Source organism: Gymnoscopelus braueri (genome assembly GCF_963280865.1).
Source record: "Gymnoscopelus braueri genome assembly, chromosome: 7".
In the NCBI taxonomy this organism is placed as follows: domain Eukaryota; kingdom Metazoa; phylum Chordata; class Actinopteri; order Myctophiformes; family Myctophidae; genus Gymnoscopelus; species Gymnoscopelus braueri.
The window spans coordinates 14780808-14805546 of record NC_137608.1 but is presented as its reverse complement, the minus strand read 5'-3'; the positions used below and the strand labels follow the sequence as shown (position 1 = coordinate 14805546).

The window sequence follows — 24739 nt, the reverse complement described above, 5'->3', positions numbered from 1 at the left end:
CGAGTGCACGGCCGTTACTACACGAAGAAATCAAGCGACTACGAGCCAAACACCCTGTCGCTGATGTATACAGTAGATCATTGATTGTCAAACTTTTTCATGTCAAGGACCGCCAATTTCACACATATTGGCCTGCGGACCCCCTTTAGAAAATATACGCTAGGGACCCCCATAAAATACTTTACAGTCCATAGCAGTGATTCTCAACCTTTTTAGTTTCAAGGACCCCCAGTTTGATATGCATTAGACCCACGGACCCCCACTTGATAAAATTTTTACCCCCAATCTACACTGTAGTGTCATCAGTGTTAATTTAACTCTGAGAGTGTACAAATGGAACCAAATGGACCCGTTAGCACACTCATTTGCACACTCTCGGAGTTACAGACACATAAGGGTCCATTTAGTGGCTGGGGACCCCCTGGAACCCCCTCAAGGACCCCTGGGGGTCCCACTTTGAGAACCAATGCAGTAGATGTATAGAATACCTGCAGTATAGATGCACATAACGCAAATTCCATAACCCCCCCCCCACCAAAAAAGGCTCAGGTAAAAAAAAGAAAAAAAAAAATCTTACAGAAGGTTAGAGTATATTTCTTGCTTGTATGTTTTAACCTTATTTTGTATCTTATCCTAATTTTCTTATTCATTTGTTATCTTTATTTCATTACAATCCAGTATTGTAATCCAGTCAGTCAGTCCCATGTCGCCCTGTCACACACACACACACAGAGAGCATTTTACCTGCTGCTCCGTCGGGAGGGGCGATCTTCATGGGGTACGGAGGGACGTGCGCCGTGTCGGGCCCGCCGTCCTTGCAGGGGCAGGTGAAGGGGATGCGCTCCTGGTTGCAGGCAAACTTGATGAACTTACAGAGCTCTTCCTGAGTGAACATCTCCAGGGCGCTCCAGAAGAACTCGATGTGCTGGTCCGTCTCCATCAGGCCCACCTGGTACATGGTGTGAGCCTATTGGGGGGGGGGGGTGAGAGCACAACACACACCGGGGGGTTACACAGGGTTTAATATGACTGATACTGTAAGGTTCAAAGATTGTATAGTTTATACTAGTATATCACCCAGGGTCGCAATGGAATTTTGTCTTAGTGTGCTGAGGACAAACACAGGACAGGATATTAGGAACACATACAGTATATACCCTGCACAATGCCCATCTACTGTATATATGCACTGATAAAATACTCAAATCACATAAAGTATATAATAATAACAATAATAATAAAACTATTTTTATACAGTATATGCCATGCACAATGCCACCCTACTATACAGTAACAAAATACACAAACCACACATTTCCAAGGAATGATAATGGTATAAGTTAACCCCTTTCAACCTAATATCCTTATTTTATGTTATCGTATAGGATGTCGCCTATATCAGTGGTTTTCAACCCTTTTCATATCAAGGTCCATTATTTATTCGCCATTTGAGCCACGGACCACCGTTTGATGAAATTTAGACTCTCAGACCCCAAGACTTTGAATATTTTGTTATCGTTGGATAAGATTTTGTCAAATTAACAATTCTTCTACATTCACTAATTGTGTAGACTTCTCTAAATTAAGTAATGCAGATGTTTAACAATAGTTTAACTCTTGAGAGCGTAAAATGAAACCAAACGGACCCTAACGGGTCCGTTTGGTTTCATTTTACGCTCTCAAGAGTTAAAGGGTATCTAATAAGGGTCCATTTGGTTACCAACTCTCCATCATTTAGCTGGGGGACCACCTGGAACCCCCTCAAGGACCACTGGTGGTACCCGGACCACTGGTTGAGAACCACTGGCCTATATGATAGCATTTTCAACAATAGCAGATCGGCCATGTTCTCCGCAAGACACCATCATACGACAAAGTATAAAACAGGTCTCAAGCGGGTTAAATAATGTCATTTCTTTAACCCATGAAACACATTCCAAACTTGTGTAATCATTCATCATACGTTAATGTGGCTTACCTTGAGGAACTCCAGGTTGATGTACGGTAGGCCGCAGGTGCGCAGCTCCACCTCTAGGGGGCTGAGCATGGTGAGCAGCTGCAGGGGGATGATGGAGCCCAGGCCGGCGCGCACGGCCGTCATGCACTCCACGTTCTGCAGCTCCCTCAGACGCAGGCCGCGCACCGCCCGCGCATACACGTCCTTGTTCTCCCAGCTAACACACACACACACACAAAAAGATGAAAGGGCCATACAGCATGTATACAAAGTCTATCAAAATCTCAGCCTCAAAAAGTGCATTGGAAGATATATTTTGCACCCTGAAAACCTGAAAAATGTAAAAGAATTCTTTTTTTTTTTTACCAGACGATTTTTTTTTGAGTCATTACATTAATTTTTGCCATTTTTAGTATATTTGGAACTATGTGAATATATATTTTTTACTGTACAGTCATTTAGAAGTTGAGCATCATTTCATTATGCACACAATGTACCTTAACCCATTAAGACCCGAGGCCGATTCTAAAAGTGTCTCAAATCTCAAAATATTTTGTTCCAGGAACCCCCAGAAGCAAAGATTTGAGTTAAAAATGTTTGCTTAAAAAAAAAAAGATCAACGATATGCACAAATTTTCATGATTTTTCAAAAATAGCAGATCTACAAGCTCATCCGTAACTTATTTCAGTTACGGATTGCAGCTTGATTAGTGGTCTACAGACAAATATATATATTTATATATAAAAAAAAACATGCATACGAGAAGCTCATCATACCTGACGCTGAGACTCCGGCCTCGCTGACACAGCTCCACATCCTCTCCCGTCATGGTGACGTAGGTGAAGGTGCAGCAGGGCCTGCTGGGGGAGTCGGGGCTCTCTCCTGAGTGGTGCTGAGAGGAGATCTCTGCACACAGGGCCTCCAGCTCCGCCTCATCGCTCACCTACAGCAGGGTTGGGATTACCCACAGCGTTAAGAGTAGAGATGCTGTATTCTTCTGCTGCTGCTGGTACTATATAAGCTGTACACCTCATAGCAGTGGTGTGGAACGACATCATTATTTAGGACGTGTACAGCAGTGGTTCTCAAAAAAAATCACGCGTCAAGGTCACCCCAAATTGACACATTAGCCCCACGGACCCCCATTTTTTACGGCTATAGCAGTGATACTCAACCATTTTCATTTCAAGGACGCCCAGTTTGATAAAGCATTATGCCATGGACCCCCATTTTGATCTCCGGGACCCCCAATCTACAGTCTGTAGTATCATTAGTGTTAATTTAACTCAGAGATCTCTGAGTAACAGACACATAAGGGTCAATTTGGTTCCTAACTATTCATTTGGCTGGGGACATCCTGGAACCCCTCTCAAGCACCCCCTGGGGGTCCCCGGACCCCCACACTTTGAGAGAACCACGGGACAGAACAGAACTGAGATGCAGCTTTCAGAACGGGGGGAACAACAACGTTATGGGAACAATTTAAATGCAAGACAGAGATTGGTAATTACATTCACTGCCTTTGGTCCTGTGTGAAGCTTCGGAACTATTGGTCCGATATCGTAACAGAACTTTAGTTTATCTTTGGTGTTCCTTTTGATTTAAATCCCATGTGTCTTCTACTTGGTCTCCCAGATGGTCACATTGTAAATGTCAAACACAGAAGGTTATTCAACTTGCTAACGTTCACTGCCAGAAAGAATATTCTTTTGTTCTGGATCAAGGACGTTGCTCCATCCAAAAGATCGTGGCATAATATTCTAATGGATTGTATCCCTTGTGAATACATTACATGTATGTTGCATTCCAAGTTGGACACTTTCTATAAGATCTGGGATCCATATTTAGTTTATATTGGACCTACGCTGTCCGCCACTGTGCTTGGAGGATCTCCATACCAGCCTTAGCCTCCCTGTATGCCAGCATTTTGTCCTAACTAATGTCTTAGTGCCACTGGTAACTAGTGTTTTCACGAATGTTATTTCAACGTACATGGTGTCTTTCCTTTCCTTGTTAGGAGGCTATCGATGGCCAGGAGGCGATTCCTTCGATCATGTTCTTATTTTGTCTTTGTAAACTCCATTTTTAAAATGTATTTTATAATGTTGTGTCTGATGTTTTATTGTTTGTTTTTATATTTATATTTTGTATGTGTATTAAAAAAGCAATAAACATTTTTAGCAAAAAAAAAAACATGGGAACAATCTCTCTTACATTCTCAAACTTCTTGACGTAGTTGTAAGTGAGCAGGTCGGCCTCCTGTAGGTCCTGCTCGGGGTCCAGGGGCTCTCCCACCAGACCCTTCCAGAAGGAGCCCAGGAGGTCCAGGGGAAGCGGCACGTCGGCTCGTATGGCGATGCCCAGCAGCTGGCCGAAGAAGTGCAGCAGCTGCTCCTCCGTGTAGCTGATTGGGCACGGCGTCAGGATGTATTTACCCTGTGTGAAAAAACAACAACAAACACGTTAACACTGTGCTTCACAAACCTTTTAATTTCAAAGACTTTCCCATGACTCAAGACTTACAGAACCTGTAAGGGTCCACTTGACCCCACTTTGAGAACCACGTGCACTAACACATGGGCTTTCTGTTCCTTTGCAATTGGCACTAGAGCTGTCACGATTACAAATTTAAGTTGACGATTAATTGTCACTCAAATAATTGCGTGTGTTTGGCATTTATGGCATATATGAAGCCAATTAGGCTTCGTAATCAAACATTGCACATGGGGCAGATATGACAAATAACTGAAACATACAAAGAAATTATTGACAAATGTAATAGTTTTATACATGTAAAAAAATATATATATCTGATGTACAAGCTTACAACGCGCCACAAAGTGACGCGTTGTAGCTTGTAGATCTGGTATTTATGCTTTTTTTAAATATTTGAAAATGTGTGAAAACTTTTCAACATGGAAACGATTATGACGATTATGCAAAAATAATTGCGATTAGACGATTAGTAATAATTGTGGCAGGCCTAATTGGCACTCCCCCCACTTTGTAAAACTGGTTTAGGACAACAGTCCAAATTGGCTGAAAATAACATTGAAGTGTGATTACATTTTAATGCCGCTAATGATTAACAAAAAGAAGCCCCTGTTTTCATATGTTGGTCATTAAACCAACCAGTAGTGAAGATTTATTTACGGAATGTGGAATTGTGTTTTCAATGACGTAAGTGATGGAACAGATATACGGAACCACCGCCTCTTCTTCTCCCAGAAGAGGAGTTCACTGGAGCAGCAGCGCTAGCAAGCCTGACAGCTGTTTCTCAGCAGTTACTGGCCCAGCCCTGCTGTTGCACTATTAGCCAACTTGGCTTTTCCATGATGCCTGGAACATTGTAACTTAACATCAATTGTTTAAATCCCATAATCCCAACAAAGCTCAGCGGCGGTGCGTCATTTAAAGTTTGAATCAAAGTCGTAACTAACTTCACAAAATCACAAGCAACATCAGCTGGGGTGATTACTGCAAATGGAGCACATTGACCGCTCGCTGTGAATTGGTTATTCACTGTTTGTCATTCTATCACAGTGACATACTGTACTTGCAGAGTAGGAATCACCCATCTTGCATTTTAATGACTATTAGTCTATTTCGAAAGCCCAAACTATGCAAAACCACAAAAAACACTCCCCCATTGCTGTGATTTCCACAGTGCAGCTAGATTAAGTTACCACACCAACATTACATGGGTGAGTATGCTTTGGATATGGCAGCGATAGAAAGACAACAGTAGCTGCTGGACGACAGGTTAGCTCTCAGCAGTGTTCTTAAAACAATAGAGCCGCCGCTGTGCCTTCCTCACTAGAGAGGTTGTTATTGGCAGTCCATTTGAGGTCCTGGAAGATGTGTGTACCTACATGTAGGAACTGACTCTCACCACCAAACGTCCTCCATTTGTAAAAGGGAGCACGTTCCCGATTCTTTTTGTCAATTATGAGCTCTTTTGTCTTACATTAACCCATTAAATCCAGGAACGCATCTGTGCCATTTTAAGATTTCTTTGGCTATTAAAAAATAGCAGATATACAAGCTAATAGCGCGGCACCGAGTGATACGTATTTGGCCGATCTGAAAATATTTTGTTCCAGGGACCCCAAGAAGGAAAGATTTTAGTTTAAAATGTTCGCTTTAAAAAACATATTCAAAGATTTGCACAGATTTTCAAGATTTTTCAAAAAATAGCAGATCTACAAGCGCGGCACCGAGGGCCGCGCTACAAGCTTGTAGATCTGCTATTTTTTAATAGCCCAAAGTATAAAATAATGGTTATAGCTCAAATCTAAAATGACACAGATGCGTTCTCGGATTGAACAGGTTAAGTTGATAATGGAGCACCATTCTGACAGGTTGTGCGTTTCATCTCTCTAGGCAGACTCATCTCCGTCTTATATCTGTCCAACTACTACAGTGATGTCATCCACAAACTTAACGACTCCCTAGTTAACCGAGGTTCATTGTTTGGAAAGCAACTTATGTTGGTCAATAGAGTTCTGTATATAAAACAGCACAGTGGATGATGTACAGTCATCTTGTTGTGAAAATAGATCCCAGTGAGTACGCTCAAAACAGTCCTGTAATGGAGTTGAAGCCCCCTCAGGCTTTACATGTCCCTCACACAGGACCTTGTTTTGCTGAGAGGTCATTATGCTGGGGTGAGGAGGAGGAGGGATAGATAGTCAGACTGACCTACTGAAGGGTGGAGACTTTATAACCTTCCTGTGTATTTTGACCCCTCGTTGTACATGTTACGTCATGCTGGTTAGAATTTAGGAGCACAGTTTTTCAAATTTGCTCCGATAATCCATTAGGACCGAGAAAGCATAGATTGTGTCATCTTTTATAGATTTCTTTGGCTAAGATTTTTCTACATTTTATACACTTGAAAACTTGTGAACTGGGACATTCTGCATTCTACTTTTGGTACTTTAAGTACATTTTGATACCAATACTTTTGTACTTTTACTCAAGTAAATTTTGAATTCCGGACTTTAACTTGTAACAGTATTTCTACATTGCAGTATTGATACTTTTACTTAAGTAAAAAACTTGAGTACTTTTTCGACCACTGCAGGACACTATAATAAAGAACATCTATCTATCTATCTATACAGTCATCCTTTGCACATACACAGGACATTGAGTTAACCAAAATGAGCGCACCCCCCCGAAACAATTGGCTTTGGAATAACACACACACACACACACACACACGCTTTACATTTCCCCACAGTGCAGAATAGTGAATATTATGTGGTGTTTGAGGGAAGTGCTGCTGGTTTACCTTGTTCCGGTTGGCTGCAGCGCTGGGGCAGGGAAGCAGCAGGGAGAGAGCTGAGCTCTGGAGCTCTTTACACACCTGCCACAGGAAGTGTCTGAAGGAGCCGCCTGTGGGGAGACACATGTTTATCACTATCTGATGTCCAAAACTGTTACTTTTCAGGATTCAAATATCAAATTTATAGTACAAGCTCAAAACGCATCGCAGCATAGATCGGCTATCTTTTGCAATCTTTATGTGACACTGTAGTATGAACAGTGGTGGAAAGTAACTAAGTACATTTACTTACTGTAAGTAGGCCTACTGTACTGTAGATTTGGATTATTACTACAAAACCTACATTAACTACTTCAGCTCTAAACATATTTTGAAAATAGCCGATCTACAAGCTCACAATGTGTCGCGATGCGACGCATTGTGAGCTTGTACTGTAGATCGTCTATTTTCAAAATATTTTTTATACATTTGAAAACTTGAGACGGGACATTCTGCATAATGAGTACTTTTACTTTTGGTACTTTAAGTACATTTTGATGCCAATACTTTTGTACTTTTACTCAAGTAAATTTTGAATTCCGGACATTTACTTGGAACAGAGTATTTCTATATTGCAGTATTGATATTTTTACATAAGTAAAACATTTGAGTACTTTTTCCACCACTGAGTATGAAGTAGGGCATTCATTTACGAAAAAAAACACATCAAAAGTGGAGATAAGAATTTTCTGTGAGCTGGAAAAACAAAAGAAAATCACAATCTGATATGGAGTCTGGGCTGGAAAAACAGAAAAAAAAAATCAACAAAACCACTCCCAACTAAAGATAGTGTAACTAAGGCAGCAGTGAAATGGAGATAAACAGAGGGGTACTGTACTGACTTGTACCGTGGACCTCCTCTCCGGTGAAGCGGATGTTGAAGGCGTAGGTGGGGTCTCCCCCGCTGGCCAGCTTGACGCACAGCTGGGACGAGGGCACGCACGCCAGCTGACGTGCCGCTTGACAGTAGTACGTGTTCTCTGAGGTTCGAATCTCTCCTGTGGTGCACATGCGACACACACACACACACACACACACACACACACACACACACATATAGATCGTATATAAAATGGTTGTCTGGTTTTAGCACAAACAACATAAAGTGGCATTAAAGGGATAGTTCACCCAAAAAAAAACATTCCTTGTCACATTCCTAAGCCAATACAAAGGAGACTCTTTGCGTCTCCTACCGGAACCGCTGCCGGTCATCAAATTATTGGCTTAGGAATGCGACAAAAATAAAAATATATCCATGAATTCAAGTCTCCATGGGGTGACTAATCGATAGAAAAAAAGTCATTTTGGGGGTGAACTATCCCTTTAACCACTTAAACCCTATATACAGTATAATATAGACCCCCAGGTGTCTATATTAGCCCCCCTCCTTTTTCCCTCTCTACACTAAACATCCATAGCTGATCTACATCTACAAGCTCACAATGTGTCACATTGTGAGCTTGTATATCAGCTATTTTCGCCAAATGTTCGCCCCCCAGAATCGGGACGCTAGGGTTCATCATATGGTTAAAATAAATCAATAAATGCTGACCTCCCACAATCTCCAGAGGGTCCAGTGTGATCTCTGGGGCGGCGTGGTCGGCCGTCCGCTGCACGGTGGCGTTCAGCACTCGGTTCATTACCGTCACCTTGGTGTCGTAGTAGACCAGGCCTGTAATAAACGCACAGCAGAGAGCACAAAAACAATAGTATCTTTCTTCCGGTTCAGACATCTTAGAACGGAATCCTCCGTGATAACATTTGACATGTACAGGTACTGTACATGTCAAATGTTATCATGGAGGATTCCCACCCATTCAGGTGAACACGCTGATACACCAGCACTCACACCTGACCTACATAGTTTGTTTTAAAGCTGCATGGAAAGCTGGGTGGACCTCACTGGCATAATCATAAACTATTTTCTTTACCGTACGCAATGAAATATTTCTTAGATCAATAAGATTGATTGATTTAATAGAAAATGGTTTGGTTATATTTTGTGTCAAACGATTGATCTCTTTCTTAATCAACCGTGTAATAAGCAGGATTCAGGCTGATAACATGCCCTAGCCTTGACGACCTTGCAGGCTTATGCAAAGGCTAAAATGTCATTTAGATGTAGAATTTACATTTTACGTAGTAATGTATGTAGACGGATGCCAGGTTCATTTGCAGACCTGGCATCCTATAGTGTGTATAGTTTTAATTTAATTTCAAACAGATTATATATTTTTTTATACTGATGATACTGTAGTAGGTTATTGGTTTACCTATGATCCTAGATTACTATTTCTATGCATTTTTATGTATTACCTCGTGTTTTCATTGCTTACTGTAAATCGCTCTATATTAAGAGCTTCTTACTAAATGCCAAAATTGTAAATTGCAAATATCACATTCATTCACCCTGTCAAGTGCGCTGTTCATATCTCACGGATTGCAGCTTTAAGCTTCGCGTCGGGTGCCTTGTGAGATTGTGTAGATGTTGCCATTTTCCAAATCGGGGCATTATCCCCCCTGACCTCTCTAGATGTGTGCCGAGGCATATTGTAGATGTTTTTCCACTCACCTTTGGCCTCACACAGCAGCGCTGCGATGCTGTTCTGATAGGTGAGTGTTTGCCTGAGCTCCACCAGTGGAAGGAAGAAGCTCTCCAGGGTGTTGTTGAGAGACTGCAGCAGGGCGAAGCGCAAACGCAGGCTCTCCACAGGCACGTCTATGAAACACAAACACCACCACAAACATAAATCACGCTGTGTAAACAAGTGTGCAGAGTAAGCAAGCTTGCAGAGGGGTAAAAACTAGGGCTGTCGGGAGCTCCCGCTGGCCTAGCGGTCCAGGCGCATACAATACCACATATAGGCTCGAATGCAAGCCTGACAGCGTGTCGCGGGTTCGAATCCCGTTCCTGACGGCATTTGCTGCGTGGCAATCCCCGTCTCTCTCTCCCTGATTCCTGTAATTATCTACACTATCAATGAAGACAAAAAGGGCAAAAAAATATATATCTAAAAAACTAGGGATATCGCGATTATGAAATTGTACTTGGCTATTAATTGTCACTCAAATAATTGCGATTAACGATTTAATTGTGTTTCTGTCGTTGAACATTATGAATAAAAAACAGACCCGGAATTGACGTAATAAAAAAAAAAAAAAGCTCATTTACTTCCTGTTTATTTCCTATGGGGAAATCGCTATATCTCAGTTCCTCTTGCTTTACGGCAAAAACGAGCTGAATTCAAACGGCCACAACTGTGCAATGGATTACCCCGTGCGGATAATAATTGTCAGTGTTTACAACGACAACCCTGTGCGTGTAATGAGGCATTCTCCGTGAGGATGGAGGTCACAGAGAATATTCCATGATTTTTCAAAGGTACAGTAAAATCGCTCTTTTTCGCTGGCAGCAGTGGCACACTATTACATCTGGCAGTCAAAGAGTTAACATTTTTAACATTGAAATGATTATGACAATTATGCAAAAAAGAATTACGATTATCTGAAATATTTGCGATTAGGCGATATTTGCGACAGGCCTAGGTAAAGCGCTAATGTGCTTGCTTACTAAGGAGACAGGTCACGCGTGGGTCGGCGGCGTCGCTGGGGTCCAGGTAGACTTCGTGCGGGTGAAGCCTCGCCGGCGTGATGGCCAGGTGACGACACAGCCTGTTGATGTACTGGACCAGCGCCACGTCCATCTCCAGACTCCACTTCCTGCTGGCCTTCTGGGCGTGGCGAGTGTCTATGCAGGTACACCTGGAGCACAGATGACAATACATTTCAGTGGCTGCTGCTGCTTATGTATATACATTTGTTCTGTCAAACATAGATTAGACTGTGAATAGATTGAAACATTTCATTTATAAAATGCAAATACAAGTGTGAATATTATATTTGATGTTCAGGCTCTGCTGATGTTTACTTACTCCCTGCTCAACACATTAGAAGACAACCATTTAAGGGCAAGGACACTGTCTGTCTGTCTGTCTGTCTGTCTGTCTGTCTGTCTGTCTGTCTGTCTGTCTGTCTGTCTGTCTGTCTGTCTGTCTGTCTGTCTGTCTGTCTGTCTGTCTGTCTGTCTGTCTGTCTGTCTGTCTGTCTGTCTGTCTGTCTGTCTGTCTGTCTGTCTGTCTGTGTGCGTGCGTGCGTGCGTGCGTGCGTGCGTGCGTGCGTGCGTGCGTGCGTGCGTGCGTGCGTGCGTGCGTCAACCACCACCCCAGCACCAGTCTGTCAGTGTCCCTGAAGGTTGGCATGCACCGGTTTGCTCCAACCACCACCCCAGCACCAGTGGGCTCTGCAGCAAACAAGCTTAAGTGCTGGGGTGGTGGTTGGAGCAAACACGCTTAAGTGCTGGGGTGGTGGTTGGAGCAAACACGCTTAAGTGCTGGGGTGGTGGTTGGAGCAAACAAGCTTAAGTGCTGGGGTGGTGGTTGGAGCAAACAAGCATAAGTGCATACCAACCTTCAGTGACACTGACCGCAAGAGGAACAACAGTGAACGAGGTGAGCTTAAATAGACCGCTAAACTGGTCAGCTGCTTGACATCGCCGTGTGTTGGAGACACGGCACATACAGTATAGATTTGGGATCCAGAAACCGGATCCAACATTGAGGAACCCGGAACCGGTTCCATCACATTTGGAACCGTTTCCGGAACTGGTTTTATCTTCACATCTGCTACATCATTTTAACCCGTAAGAGTCCATTTGGTTAATAATAACCAAATGTAAGAGTCCATTTGGTTATTATTATGTAAACTTCTGGAGTGTATCTGCCTGAACCAGCTCGCAAAACTACGCATCATTTTGTGAGGACCTGAAACAGGACCAGAATTCTTCTATTATTTAATTAAGAGCTCGCACTATGAAGCTACAGTAACTGTGTCACCCGTACATAATGGCCCAGTTTTATCTATTTGCTGTCAAGTACCTCATTAAAATAATAGGTACTATAAATCAAAAAGAAAAAAACATTTACTTAAAAAAAAAGAAAGAAAGAAAAAAGTATGGTAACGCTTTCTATGAAGCCCATGTCCATAATGCATTATTAACATAATTATAATGCATTTTCACAAGTACTCATGATGCTTTATTATAACAATAATCATAACACATTTTTATCAAGCATTTTATAAAGGTCAAGTATAAATGCATTATAATCTGCTTATAACACTGCGTATACAATAATATGAGAATTATAATACACATGAACGTGCCCAAAAAAATTGAAACATTATGATACTGACCGTATAAGTCAAAAATGGTTTATAATGTATTATGATTATTGTCATAAAGCATTACGAGTCCTTATGAGTGCTTATAACTATAATTATACAGCGTTATAAGCATATTGTAATGGATTATTATAGGTATGTTTATGATGAATTATAGAAATGGGCTTCGTAGAAAGTGTTACCAAATATTATTGCTAAGAGTGTATACGCAACTGAACACATGTAAAGGAGTTTCTTATGTCATGGGTGCGTAACACACAATCGCAGCGCGTGTCAATGAGGAATGTTAAATATGACCGGGTTGGGGTCGGGGTGGAGGTTGGGGACGGCCGTGGTCTCACCTTTCAAAGTGCAGGTCGTAACCACACGCCAGAATGGCCCTCCACACGCTACGGATGTCCAGCTTGGCGCGGTCCACCGCAAACTTATGGAAGCCATCTAACGTGAGGTACTTCTCCTCTGGGACTGGAAGAGAACGCAGACAGTGGCTCTGAGATGCTGGGTTTGTAACAAGACAAAAATGTTGTAGTAAAATATGTATTATATTATTATTCTTTAATCCATTAAGACCGGGAGCGCATCTGTGTCATTTTATGATTTCTTTGGCTATTCAAAAAATAGCAGGTATACAAGCTCATGGCACGGCAATCGGTGCAGCGCTATGAGCTTGTAGATCTGCTAATTTTTGAAAAGCCAAAGAAATCTTAAAATGACACCGATGCGTTCCCGGTCTTAAGGGATTAAAAGGAAATATCATTATTCATTCTGAGTTTGGTGCCTAACATATTTCAAGCCCAAAGGAAACAAAAGTCCAGAGTGCAGTTAGTGAACCCACAAGCTGGTGAACTGTGTAAAGCAGTGGTTCCCAAACTTAAGACCCAAAAAGAGAAATTAGACGTTTGCCCCGGGACCCAAACTTGTGAAAATAGCAGATCTACATCTCAGAACTCGTCGTGAGCTTATAGATCTGCTATTTTCACTACTTCTTAAAAAATGTTGGACTTATACTTTTGGAAAACATTTGGAATTGTTTTCAATTGATGAAAAGTTGTGATTTATTTGTTTAAACTTTTGAAACAATATATATATATTTTTTTTTATGTAGGAAATGAAAAAAAGGGGGATATTTACTCGCGACCCATAAACATTTGTCCGACCCAGTGTTTGGGAAACAGTGGTGTAAAAGAACCTTCGAGGAGAACCATTTTGTAGAGGAAGAAACCTTATAGACAGTTTGGTACACTCAGATTGCCTCCATACTACCAACTTCCATAAACCATCTCAACTGTTGTTGTCACCCTTACCGGAAGGTAATTTATTATGTGGTCGATGCACACAATGCCAACACACAACTAAGTGCATTTCCTTCTTCCATCCTGTAACAGGAAAAGAGTACAAGATTCTGGGCACAATTTTCTGTATAACTACTATTCATAACGTCATATTATGACTCCAGTAGTAGTTATACAGTAAATTGAGGTATATTATACCTCATCAAGTGTCATTGTGGTAAAGTACGCATCGGCATGACAGCTAGAACTTTGAAGACTAGAATGGCGGAACAGTTTTTCTAAAATTAGAAATGTAAAAAGTCCAGTTGTCCATTTTGCACATACTGTATGAAACATCCCCCAACCAGTGTTGCCAGGTTTGCTTATTATAATTTCCCCCCAAGAATTTATTTGAAAATAACAGATCTACAACCTCACACTAATATACTGCTATTGAGAAAGTTCACATTTGAAAGCATATCGGACCCAACCTACTGCTAAATCTCTAAATAGGACGTTTTATAATTGACCTGTATGTTTTATACTAAAACGTTTTTGTAACTATTCTACAGTGATTCCTAAACGCTGTGTACTATATCAGTACTTTGTGCTCACTCATTCCCCAACACAGAGGCAAATTCTGCAATGTAAAAATAAATATTTTAACCACCTTTCCACCTGGCGTCCATGTTTTGGGCATGTCGTTAGGCTCTACACAAACATCTTTAATTTTGTATTTAAAAAAAAAATCGGCTATTTTTTACTTCCGGCTACGAAAACTAGAGATTTTCACTTGACCATTGTTGTGTCTTGGGCACTACAAGTTTGAAACCATTGGTCTAGAAGAATTAAACCATTTTTTGGATAACAAATTAAATCTTGAAATCCCTAGTAGAAGCAACTGAAAAAATGACTTTGTTTTCTACTGGTAACGCTGTGGGCACAGATGTAGCCCCAAACTATGCAAACAAAGTTTGCAACCACCGCCATAATGCCTTGCTGCTCTCCATTAGAATGCTTGCTAGAAATACTGTCTGCAGCTGAATCCTATTTTAGCACTAACCTCGTTCTCTCTCTTTTTTTTTTAGACATCTGTTAACTCATTCAGTGCCACTCGACGTCTAAGACGTCCGTTGTATCATAAGCCCTGTGCCACTGGACGTCTAAGACGAATTTTTTTTTTCAGAACCCAAGATATCATGATTTGAAAATGTTCTGCTCCATTCACTTCTTGTTTAACTTCTTAAAAAGGCAGTATCTCGGCTCCTAAGCACTTTTTTTTTACAATGAATTTTGGCTCTGGCACTCAGAGCCAAACTGCCAGAAATAAGTCAGGCACTGAATGAGTTAATTGAAAGGAATTTTAAGGCATCTTGTCAAGTGTGTAAAAAATCCGATCTGCTATTTTTTTTAAATCGTGATTTATTTATTTAGAAAACATTTTAAAGAATGGGTTATGATAGCTGAGGGAATATTGAAAGGGTGAACGTGCGCCCGTGTGCGTGCGTGTGATTGTGGAAACACCTCCAACACAGCTGTGGACCATCATGTGATTATGGGCTGTATTTCAGCACTACGTTAGCCTGGGATTCCAGCCTGATTCACTATGTTCGGTGGATTTTTAGTTTTTCGAGAAAAAAAGAATCCGCCGAACGTAGTGAATCAGGCTGGATCCCAGGCTAGCACTATGTCACTTTATAGTTGGAATGTCTTGAGAAAGGTCCTTAGGACGACATTTCTTTCAATAAGGTGATTAGTGTGTGCGGGAAATTAACATTTTTCTTTGGAAATTGGTTCTTTGGCGATAATGATTCCCTGCACTATGGAAGAGACACGCCGTGTTGCTTTGTACTTATCCTACATTTCAAGCCCCTTACAACGCTCCTAGGACACGACATGGTCCGCTTAAAGGAGCACTTCACCCATTTTCAACCTTATCTTCATATACAGTCCACACTAATGCTCATTATAAGAGGGCAGCATTTCTGTCCTCTCGCTCTGTGTTTCAGAGGTGGGCTGTAGACAGTTCTGAAAACCTGCCTACCAATAACATCATAGATGGGGATGCCAAGCTAATGGAAACTAAAGCCTTTCTCTTCCTAAAAAGTTAGCACACGCACATAAAAGCGTCTGTTACTGCAATTATTTTCCGAACTGTCCACAGCCCACCTCTGAGCCACAGAGCGAGTAGAGACAGAGATAGAAATGGTGCATTCTTATAGAGAACATTGGCGGGGACCAATTATACGAAGATAAGGTTGAAAATGTGTGAAGTGTTTTTTAACACTTAATCCCGAGTGTATACTTCATACGATGGTGTTTGTGCAGCGTAATTACTTTTTTTCGCCTTTAATGATATGCCCAAAACAGGTATGCCAAGGTTAATGTGGTTAAAGTGCACAACAGTGTTGCTTGCTGAAAATCTGTGATTTACGACATTAGGTTTTAGACTCTGGGCCCTATTTTTGCTGGTGCCTTACCCAAAGTTCTTTGCATTTTTTACTATTTTTTTAAACATTTTCAAATAGTTCAAATAGCCAATCTACAAGCTCACAACGTGTCGATGTAGATCAGCTGGTTGAACTATTTGAAAATGTTTTTAAAAATAGTAAAAAATGCCAAAGAAGTTTAGGGATAATGGGCGAGGCACCGGAGAAAATATGGCCCGCCATGTCAAACCACCAGGATAGCTAGAAGATTCCCACGTTTGCAAATGCAGTCACAGTGAGCCAAGCAAGAACAATGGCTGAGGCACAGACAACAAAACATAAATTGACAACAGAACAAGGACTCCTCCTCAGAACATGTCTGCAATAGAAATACACTCATTAAAAAAATTAAGAGCTTATGTGGCATCGTGGAAGGAAATTAACTATATTAAATCTATCTCAGGAGCATTTAGGGGAACCATTGTTGTTTCCCCTAAATGCTCTAATCTGCATAATTATTTAACCTCTTTATTATACCTTCTGTCCGTATGAAGATGTGACAGTCTTGTTTTAATTTGATGTCTGTGTTACTAACTAAACGTTGCAGATCATGGCCTTACCTTCAGGCTTCTTGGCAGGAGATTTCTCCACGTCTTTCTCATCAGGTCTTGATTTCTCGGGAGACTTGGGCTTCAGAACAGCCTTCTTCTCGCTCAACGCAGTCCTGGCAGAGACGAACACACTGGTATGATTATAGACGCAATGCTCCTCAAAGCCTGGGTGTTCGAGTACCGAAGTGAGCTTGATTGAGTCACTAAGTTACAGAACATATTTGCTTAATTTCTTCAGGTTACAGGTTTTAAGTAACACATTTGCTCAATTATAACCGAGTCCAATTGGAAACATATCCGACAAAGCGTGGAAGAAAAAAAACGTGCTTAATATTGCAGTGTGGGGAATAACACCTCAGATTTAAATAGCGCTTTACATGGGAAAGATAAAACAAAGAGAAATAAACTTTATTGGGTAGATAATCAAATAAGTAAAGACAAGGGGGGTAGGTAGGGGTTAGCAGGGGATATCAAGTCTGAAGAGGTGGGTTTTGAAGGATGGGAGGGTGGGGGCATCTTTGATGTGGTTAGGGAGGGGGCAGCAACTGAATATGCCCCATCTCTCTCTCAGTTTCGGCACTTGGTACTGGGGGTCTCCAGGAGGTTGGCATCACTAGAACTGAGGGAGTAGGAGGGGACATGATGATGGAGGGTGGAGAGGTAGGGTTGAAAGACTCACCTGACACTGTTGAGTACAGATTTCTCCTTGGTGGGAGGCTTGGTGATGGGTCGTTTGGTGCTCACCACTTTGCCCTGGTGTTGCTCTTTGCCTGCCTTACTGTACTTGTTCTTGTTGGGTTTGGGAGTGCCATACTTTCTCAGAATCTGTGGAAGGGACACTTTTGTTTATTCACTGGGAAATAATATTGTGTTCGGACAAAATGTAAATGCTCTGACAATACTAGAAAGATTACAATAGGATAAACATAGCAAAATCTAGCAGGGCATTCTTAGAATCTCCCACCAGACAAAGCAGTGGTTGTGATTCGGTTTTATAGGGTCACAGCGACCGACTTTTGGTATGCCACACACACCGCCTTCTCTGCATATAACCATATACCAATTGGTGTATATATATATATAATATATATTTTACATAACCACAACCATAATGCCTTGCTGCTCTCCATTATAATACTTGCTGGAAATACTGTCCATTCTGAATCCCATTTTACCACTAACCTGTTTCTCATTTAAAAAAAAGTGCCCACAACACTTTATATTTTCCTACATACCTTTCAGTTTGTGTCACCTTTTCATGGTGATAAACACACCTTCTTCCAACATATTATTAAAAATAATGTCCAACTGGATTCAGTTCATAATTTGGTTGGAAATTTGGTAACCTTTGTCATTTTATAGCGGCGGTGCTGGATCGTTTGATTGAACGATCTATCCTATTTAATACCTGAGTTAGCTGATCCTCCAGCACTTTCTTGGGAGGCCTGATGTTGGTGAAGAAAACGTGCAGCAAGTTTCCAGGGGTCTGAGAGTTGATCTGCTCTTTGCTGAGGAAAATGTCAGACACTTTAACTGGCTTGGCTGGTGTGAGGCTCAACATCTGTTCGGAGTGAACGCAGCTCTTAAAGATGTCCGTCAGGATATCTCGGGCCCCTGGTACAAGCTTGTCCCCTTGGATTAGAAAAACAGATCATTTAATAAGGCTTTTGTTATGAAGAGTTTCTTTAGGCATTCCTGCTTTATTTGGGATAGGAGGACCAAATAAACATGAATGTTGGGATAGGACTCAATCCGGGAACGCATCTGTGTCATTTTAAGATTTCTTTGGCTATTAAAAAATAGCAGATCTACAAGCTCATAGCGCGGCACCGAGTGCCGCGCTACGAGCTTGTATATCTGCTATTTTAGAAAAATCGTGAAGATTTGAGCAAATCTTTAGTTTGAATAATATATATATATATATATTTTTTTAATAAATATATATCTTTTAAAGTGAACATTTGTAACTCAAATCTTTGCTTCTGGGGATTCTACAAATGTCTGCTAAATCCTAACAGTTTGTTTTGAAATAAAAACGTATGTTGCTATATATAAACTCTTTTCATATCAAGGACCCACAAAATATGTTGTTCCAGGGACCCCCCAGAAGCAAAGATTTGAGTTACAAATGTTCGCTTTAAAAAAAATATATATATATTCAAAGATTTGCACAAATATTCACGATTTTTCTAAAATAGCAGATCTACAAGCTCATCGCTGAATATCCAAAGTATAAAATAATGGTTAAAGTGGTTCAAATCTAAAATGACGGATGCTTTTCCCGGTCTAAAAATGGATTAAAGTTGTATGGAAAGCAGGGAAGTATAATAAGGACCTCTGATGGACTTATCGACGAAGTAGTCTTCGAGTGCAGAGCTGCCCTGTGTATCGAACAGGCTTTGGTTAACACTGGAGGCGGTGAGGATCTCCTCATTGGTCAACTCCATTAACTCCTCTTCACCCTCCAGACTGGACAGGCCAATCAGGTCGCTGCTGTTGAAAAGGCTGGCGCGGATCTTCTCCACTTTAGCCCGGGAGCGTACCTACATGCAAGAGAAAAGAGAAAAGACATGGATGTGTGGACTCTACACGGCCTTAAAAAGGAAAATGCTGTTTTTCCTACAAGCTGGTAATTACTATCATGCCTATGAGTTACTGTTAGGCATGTAACGATTTATCGTAAATCGATTAACCCATTAAGACCGGAGGCGATTCTTAAAAATGTTTTCTAAATCCTAACAGTTTAAAAAAAAAAAAAATTAAAAAAAAAACGTCACGATTTTTCAAAAATAGCAGATCTACAAGCCCATTGCGCGGCACTGCGCAATGAGCTTGTATATCTGCTATTTTTGAATAGCCAAAGAAATCTAAAGTGACACAGATGCGTTCCTGGTCTTAACCGATTCACTGCCAATCACGTAGATCTACGCGAACCGATTTAAAGCCGCCACGTGCCAATCGCGTAGATCTACGTGAAGTGAAAAAAAAAATAATAATAAAAAAATCCACTTCCTTGTTAACTTAAAACTTAAAAAGTCTATATTTCGGCTCCTGAGTACTTTTTTTTTTCCAATGAAAAACTCTGGCACTGGCTAAAAAAATATGAAAATACCTCCGGCAGTTAATGGGTTAATGGGTTAAAATCGATTCAAACTGGTGACAATTTAAATCGATTTAATCAAAAGATTTATCGTGATGGAAACAGCAGGGGGAAAAAAAGGAAAAACAGGATCTTTGTAAACTTAGTAATTTGGTATTTGTGTGATATGAGGACAGTGGAATTAAAGACATGGCTAATTCTTCAATTTCAAAAGGACTTCAGGCTTAACTACTACAGAAGAGGATCAACTCATTGACCACTGATCTAAACAACCGATTTAAAAGTGAAAATGGGAAATGTTTAATTATCACCTGCATTTTCCATTATAATGGTCCACTGCATTGGTCACACATTTGTTTGTTTTTAGTTTTTTTGTTTTATGGCTCACCTTTACACAAACTATTGTGTAAAATCTAAAAGCTAGTAAACCGGCAGCAATGGTTTATTATTCATTGGACAATCATGAGAACCCTGATGAGTCTTAAAACCTGTCTGAGGTTTGTGTTCCGTGGCCCCAGCAGACACCTATGTAAGGCTGTGTCTAGCAGTGTTCCTGTGTACAAAATCTCTATAATGAACTCTTTGAGTTCATTGAGTTTAATACTTTAGGACCACAATGGAACGAGCCCTCATGTTCACCTATAGAGACATGCCCAAAATAGGGACGCCAGGTTGAAAGTGGTTAAGTCAGATAAAACAACAATGACACACAAACCCACCTCGATCACAGCATAGCCCTTGATAGGCCTGGCCATGATGGCATTACTGTCCAGCGAGGTGACCGTGTACATGGAGCCTCCGTCGGACACCGAGGCCGTCTCCGCACTGTCCAGAGGCTCTCCCAGGCTGCCCAGACTCCCCAGGCTCCCCGTGCTGCACAGGGAGATGTCCAGGCTCTCCTGACTCGACACGGTGTGGGGGTCCAGGGGTCCCTGCGCCGGCGGGTAAGGGACGGCCGAGGCTGCGGCGCCCGGGGCGGGAGTGAGAGGCGGGGCGGCCGGCGACGACTCCTGGTCCACGGAGAGCTCGCTGGCGGTGCGAGAGACCCCCTGCGAGGAGCTACAGATGGACGTCTGGCTGGTGGAGGCCGAAGCGCTGACGCTCATGGCCGGAGTCACGCTGCTGGAGCTGTCGGGACTCTCGGGACCCCCGTTGTTGGGGAAGGGACGCTCGGGGTGCTCGGGGCCGCCCGCCTTGCCATCCGGAGGGCTGCACACCACCACGGTCGCGGCGGCCTTGGGCTTCTTGGGGTCTTCCTCCTGCAGGGGGATGAAGATCTCGTCCTTAAAGAGCCCCCCGTGGGCGTTGCAGGCCCTGCGGATGGCGCTGCGGACCACCGCCTCCTCCAAGTGCGTGGGGATCCCTGAGAGCACGAGCAGGCGGCTGTGCGCGGTGGGGCCGACCAGCGCCTGGCAGGCGTCCGTGACGGCGTCGCTGGTCACGCTCAGTCCCTGGGGGTCCTTGTTGGCGAGGTGTCGCAGGATCATGAGCAGAGTGAGTCCGCGGTGGAACCACAGCATGTCTTCGGGCTTGCTGCCCGCCATGTTGAGCAGGGCGCCGTCGCTCTCCGACAGGCGAGCGCCTCCGCTCCCTCCGCGTTTACCATGAGAGACCGCGGCCGCCACGGCTGCCGCCGCCCTCTCGCGCTTCATCTTGACCTTCTTGCGCTTGGACAGCAGGCTGGGGCTCTGGGGCGTCTGGCCCGGGGACGACGAGGACGACGAGGACGAGTCGCTGAGGTTGGGGGCGCTGGTGGAGGACAGGGCGCCCACCGCCGAGCCACCCACGTTGAGGGGCAGCGTGACCTCCGCCACCGCCAGACACACCTCCATCAGGGCGTGGAAATAGGTAGAGAAACGGCTCTGTTCGGCGCCCAGAGCCAAGGCGGCGCCACTCCCGGAAGAGGAGCAGCCACCACCACCCGCTCCTCCGGCCCCTCCCCCGGCCGCGGCCGCCCAGCCCTGGGTCTCGCGGTCGTAGAGCTTGCGGAGCTCCGTCTGCAGGGCCATGAGCACGGCCAGGCAGGGGTTCAGCAGCAGGGCGATGGAGCTGGACAGGCCGGCGGGGCTCTTGCGCTGCTCCAGGTGGTGGATCTTGCGGAAGAGCTCGGCCAGCAGGTGGAAGGTGAGCTCCTTTATGGAAGGCGCCAGGTCGGTGGTCCAAAGCAAACCGCCTACAATAAAATGAAGAGACAGAAATAATATTTGTTTGATTGGCTGATTGATTAATTGATTGATTTAAATGAACACAGTTGGATTTTACTGTGTACAAGTCAGTGTTGATTTCAGATAGAGAAGAGATCCAGTACAGAACTAAAAGACAATTCATTTTATGTTTGGATGCGCTCGGGTGTTGCGCTCTGAAAATAGCAGATCTACAAGCTCACAACGCGTCATAGCGAGACGCGTTGTGAGCTTGTAGATCAGCTATTTTCAGCATGCAACCAAGTGTAAAATCAGCCATTACGACGCCATCAAGGCACCGTCAAAATACATTTTAGTCGACTAAATCAACTGTATATTTACTCGACTAAAACTAGACGAAACATTTCAGATGACTAAAATATGACTAAAACTAAACAGAATTTTATTCAAAAGACTAGGACTAAAACTAAATCAAAATTTGCTGTGAAAATCAACACTGGTACAAGTACCATTGTGCACATGAATATGCAGATAGCATAGAGTACAGTACATTCCACCCACCTAGCAGCTCTACCACCTGCAGCAGCACAGACGAGGGCACCGTGTCCAGCTCCTCCTCGGACCGATCGTTGCTCTCGCCCAGCTTCCACGTCAGCAGCTGCTCGGCGAACGCCAGAGCCAGAGGGAACTCTAGCGGCAGGGAGTGCAGCACCATCACAGCGCCAGGAGGGGGCGACACTCCTGAAATGAAAAGACCAGCGTGACTTACATAACACTTACGCCTCATTATCCCCGTCAGGCCAGAATGGCCCGGGCCCAGGGATTATGTTTTCGCTCATGTCCGCGTGTCAGTGTGTCAGTCAGTGTGCCTGTGAACAGCTAAACTTCGGTACCATTGTGGAATGGGAGTGTGAAAATTTGCTCTCACACTCCCCGTAGTAGGTCAAGGAAGAACCTCGGCCCCATTTTTTTAAAATTGGCCTCATGGTGGCGCTACAATAGCCCGCTTCACGTTTTTGGTCCATAACTCTAACTTGAACCGTAGGTCATACAATCAAAATATTTTTTCTCCTGGATTCCTTGGATCATGTTGCAACTCCCCATTTAGGCCCCGGCCATTTGTACCAGTGTGTTTTGTACCAAAACACACTTTTTGCAACTACCCTACAGATCCGGTCAAAAACTCATGCAAATCAGTACACGTTATCTCTCTGGTCACGTGATCAAGATGTATCCGCAAGCTTGTTCAGATTCCATTCCGATTGGCTTACAAAAATTACAGGAGGGGCTAGTTTTGCAATTTTGGGAGGGCCCTCCCAAAAGTGCAAAACGAAAGAAAGAACATCTGTCTCCAAATGGAAGGTGGATGTTATGGGAATTTGCTCTTGAACAGGGTGGGACCCTCACCTAGTTTGATGTGGACCTTATCGGTGGGGATGATGACAGCGGGGTACTGGTTGGTGGTGGGAGGGGGAGTTAGGCCCGTGTTGGTAGGCGAGGCGTCCAGGGGATAGCACATGGCCTCCATCAGGTTCAGCTGTCCGTTCCTGCGTACCTTGTGACCCAGGCCGTACACCATGACCCGCGCCCAGGGAGCCTTGTACAGGCTGGAGCTGACAATGTGGGAGGGGAAAAGACATGCAGAGAGATGAGTGGAAAAAGTACAAAATTAAGTAACTTAAGTAAAAGTATCAATACTGCAATGGAGAAATACTCTGTTACAAGTAAAAGTCCGGAATTCAAAATTTAGTTGAGTAAAAGTACAAAAGTATTAGCATCAATGTATACAAATCTTTGGAAAATAGCAGATCTAAAAGCTCGCAATGCGTTGTAGATCGACTATTTTCAAATAGCCGAAGCGTGTGTGTGTGTGTGTGTGTGTGTGTGTGTGTGTGTGTGTGTGTGTATAGATAGATAGAGGGCCGAATTGGTTAATGTAAGTTTTGTAATAACAATCTAAATAGACTAAGTAACTAGTAACTAAAGTCTTCAAATAATTGTAGTGGAGTAAAAAAGTACAATATTTGCCTTAAATGTTTTACACTGGGTCATGCTCCGAAACTTATTTTGGTTCCTTTACACCAGGGGGTTTCAACTGATTGTGAACCAGGGACCACCGGCCTGACTAAGAATCAACCTGGGGACCACTGTTGTGTTGGGTGGGGATATGTGGGCTAAGATTAGTTGAAGATTGCTTGAAATATGCTAGTGGTCCAGAGCTCAAAAAAGGTTGAGAACCAACCACTGATCTATTCCTCTTACTTTATCCAACCTTCCATATTAAACTCATGTTACCATGTTACTAACTGATACTATACTGATTTGTAACATTTATGAGTGAACATTTCCTAATAACAATGAAACTTTATCTTCTTGAGATTCTAACTCCCTTTTCTGTGCAATTTCTTGACCTCAGACTTCCCAGTAACTGACTTCATTGACTCGGCATCTTCGGTCACCAGGGCATTTAGCGCATTGCTTCTCAAGTAGTGGTCCATGGACCACTAATGGTCCATGGCATGATTACAGTTGGTCCATGTCTGTCTTTTCTTGGCTATAATGGCGGTCAGGGACAGAGTCTTATGTCATTTTCTGGCTCAAACTTTGCCCTGTACATAATACTGTTATGTAATACTAATATTCTTCAGGTATGCCAGTG

General features: G+C 42.9%; 1 protein-coding gene across 9 annotated transcripts in view; it reads right to left on the bottom strand.

Annotated features, from left to right (window-relative positions):
• hectd4 (HECT domain E3 ubiquitin protein ligase 4) overlaps positions 1-24739 on the bottom strand; it is a 92825-nt gene that overhangs the window by 4077 nt on the left and 64009 nt on the right. For 5 of the 9 annotated variants that reach the window (XM_080432040.1, XM_080432043.1, XM_080432042.1 and 2 more), the window contains exons 59-76: positions 23488-23693; positions 22642-22821; positions 20656-22109; positions 19172-19379; positions 18245-18468; positions 17516-17661; positions 16846-16949; positions 13830-13901; positions 12867-12990; positions 10859-11049; positions 9860-10006; positions 8840-8959; positions 8130-8285; positions 7255-7358; positions 4173-4394; positions 2735-2901; positions 1979-2174; positions 745-967 (exon numbers count right to left, since the gene is read on the bottom strand). In XM_080432040.1, coding sequence (XP_080288166.1) covers positions 745-967; positions 1979-2174; positions 2735-2901; positions 4173-4394; positions 7255-7358; positions 8130-8285; positions 8840-8959; positions 9860-10006; positions 10859-11049; positions 12867-12990; positions 13830-13901; positions 16846-16949; positions 17516-17661; positions 18245-18468; positions 19172-19379; positions 20656-22109; positions 22642-22821; positions 23488-23693 — 4244 coding nt within the window. Of the gene's footprint in view, positions 1-744; positions 968-1978; positions 2175-2734; positions 2902-4172; positions 4395-7254; positions 7359-8129; positions 8286-8839; positions 8960-9859; positions 10007-10858; positions 11050-12866; positions 13024-13829; positions 13902-16845; positions 16950-17515; positions 17662-18244; positions 18469-19171; positions 19380-20655; positions 22110-22641; positions 22822-23487; positions 23694-24739 lie in introns of all 9 variants that reach the window. The other 4 variants (XM_080432045.1, XM_080432046.1, XM_080432047.1 and 1 more) reach the window with 2 other exon arrangements.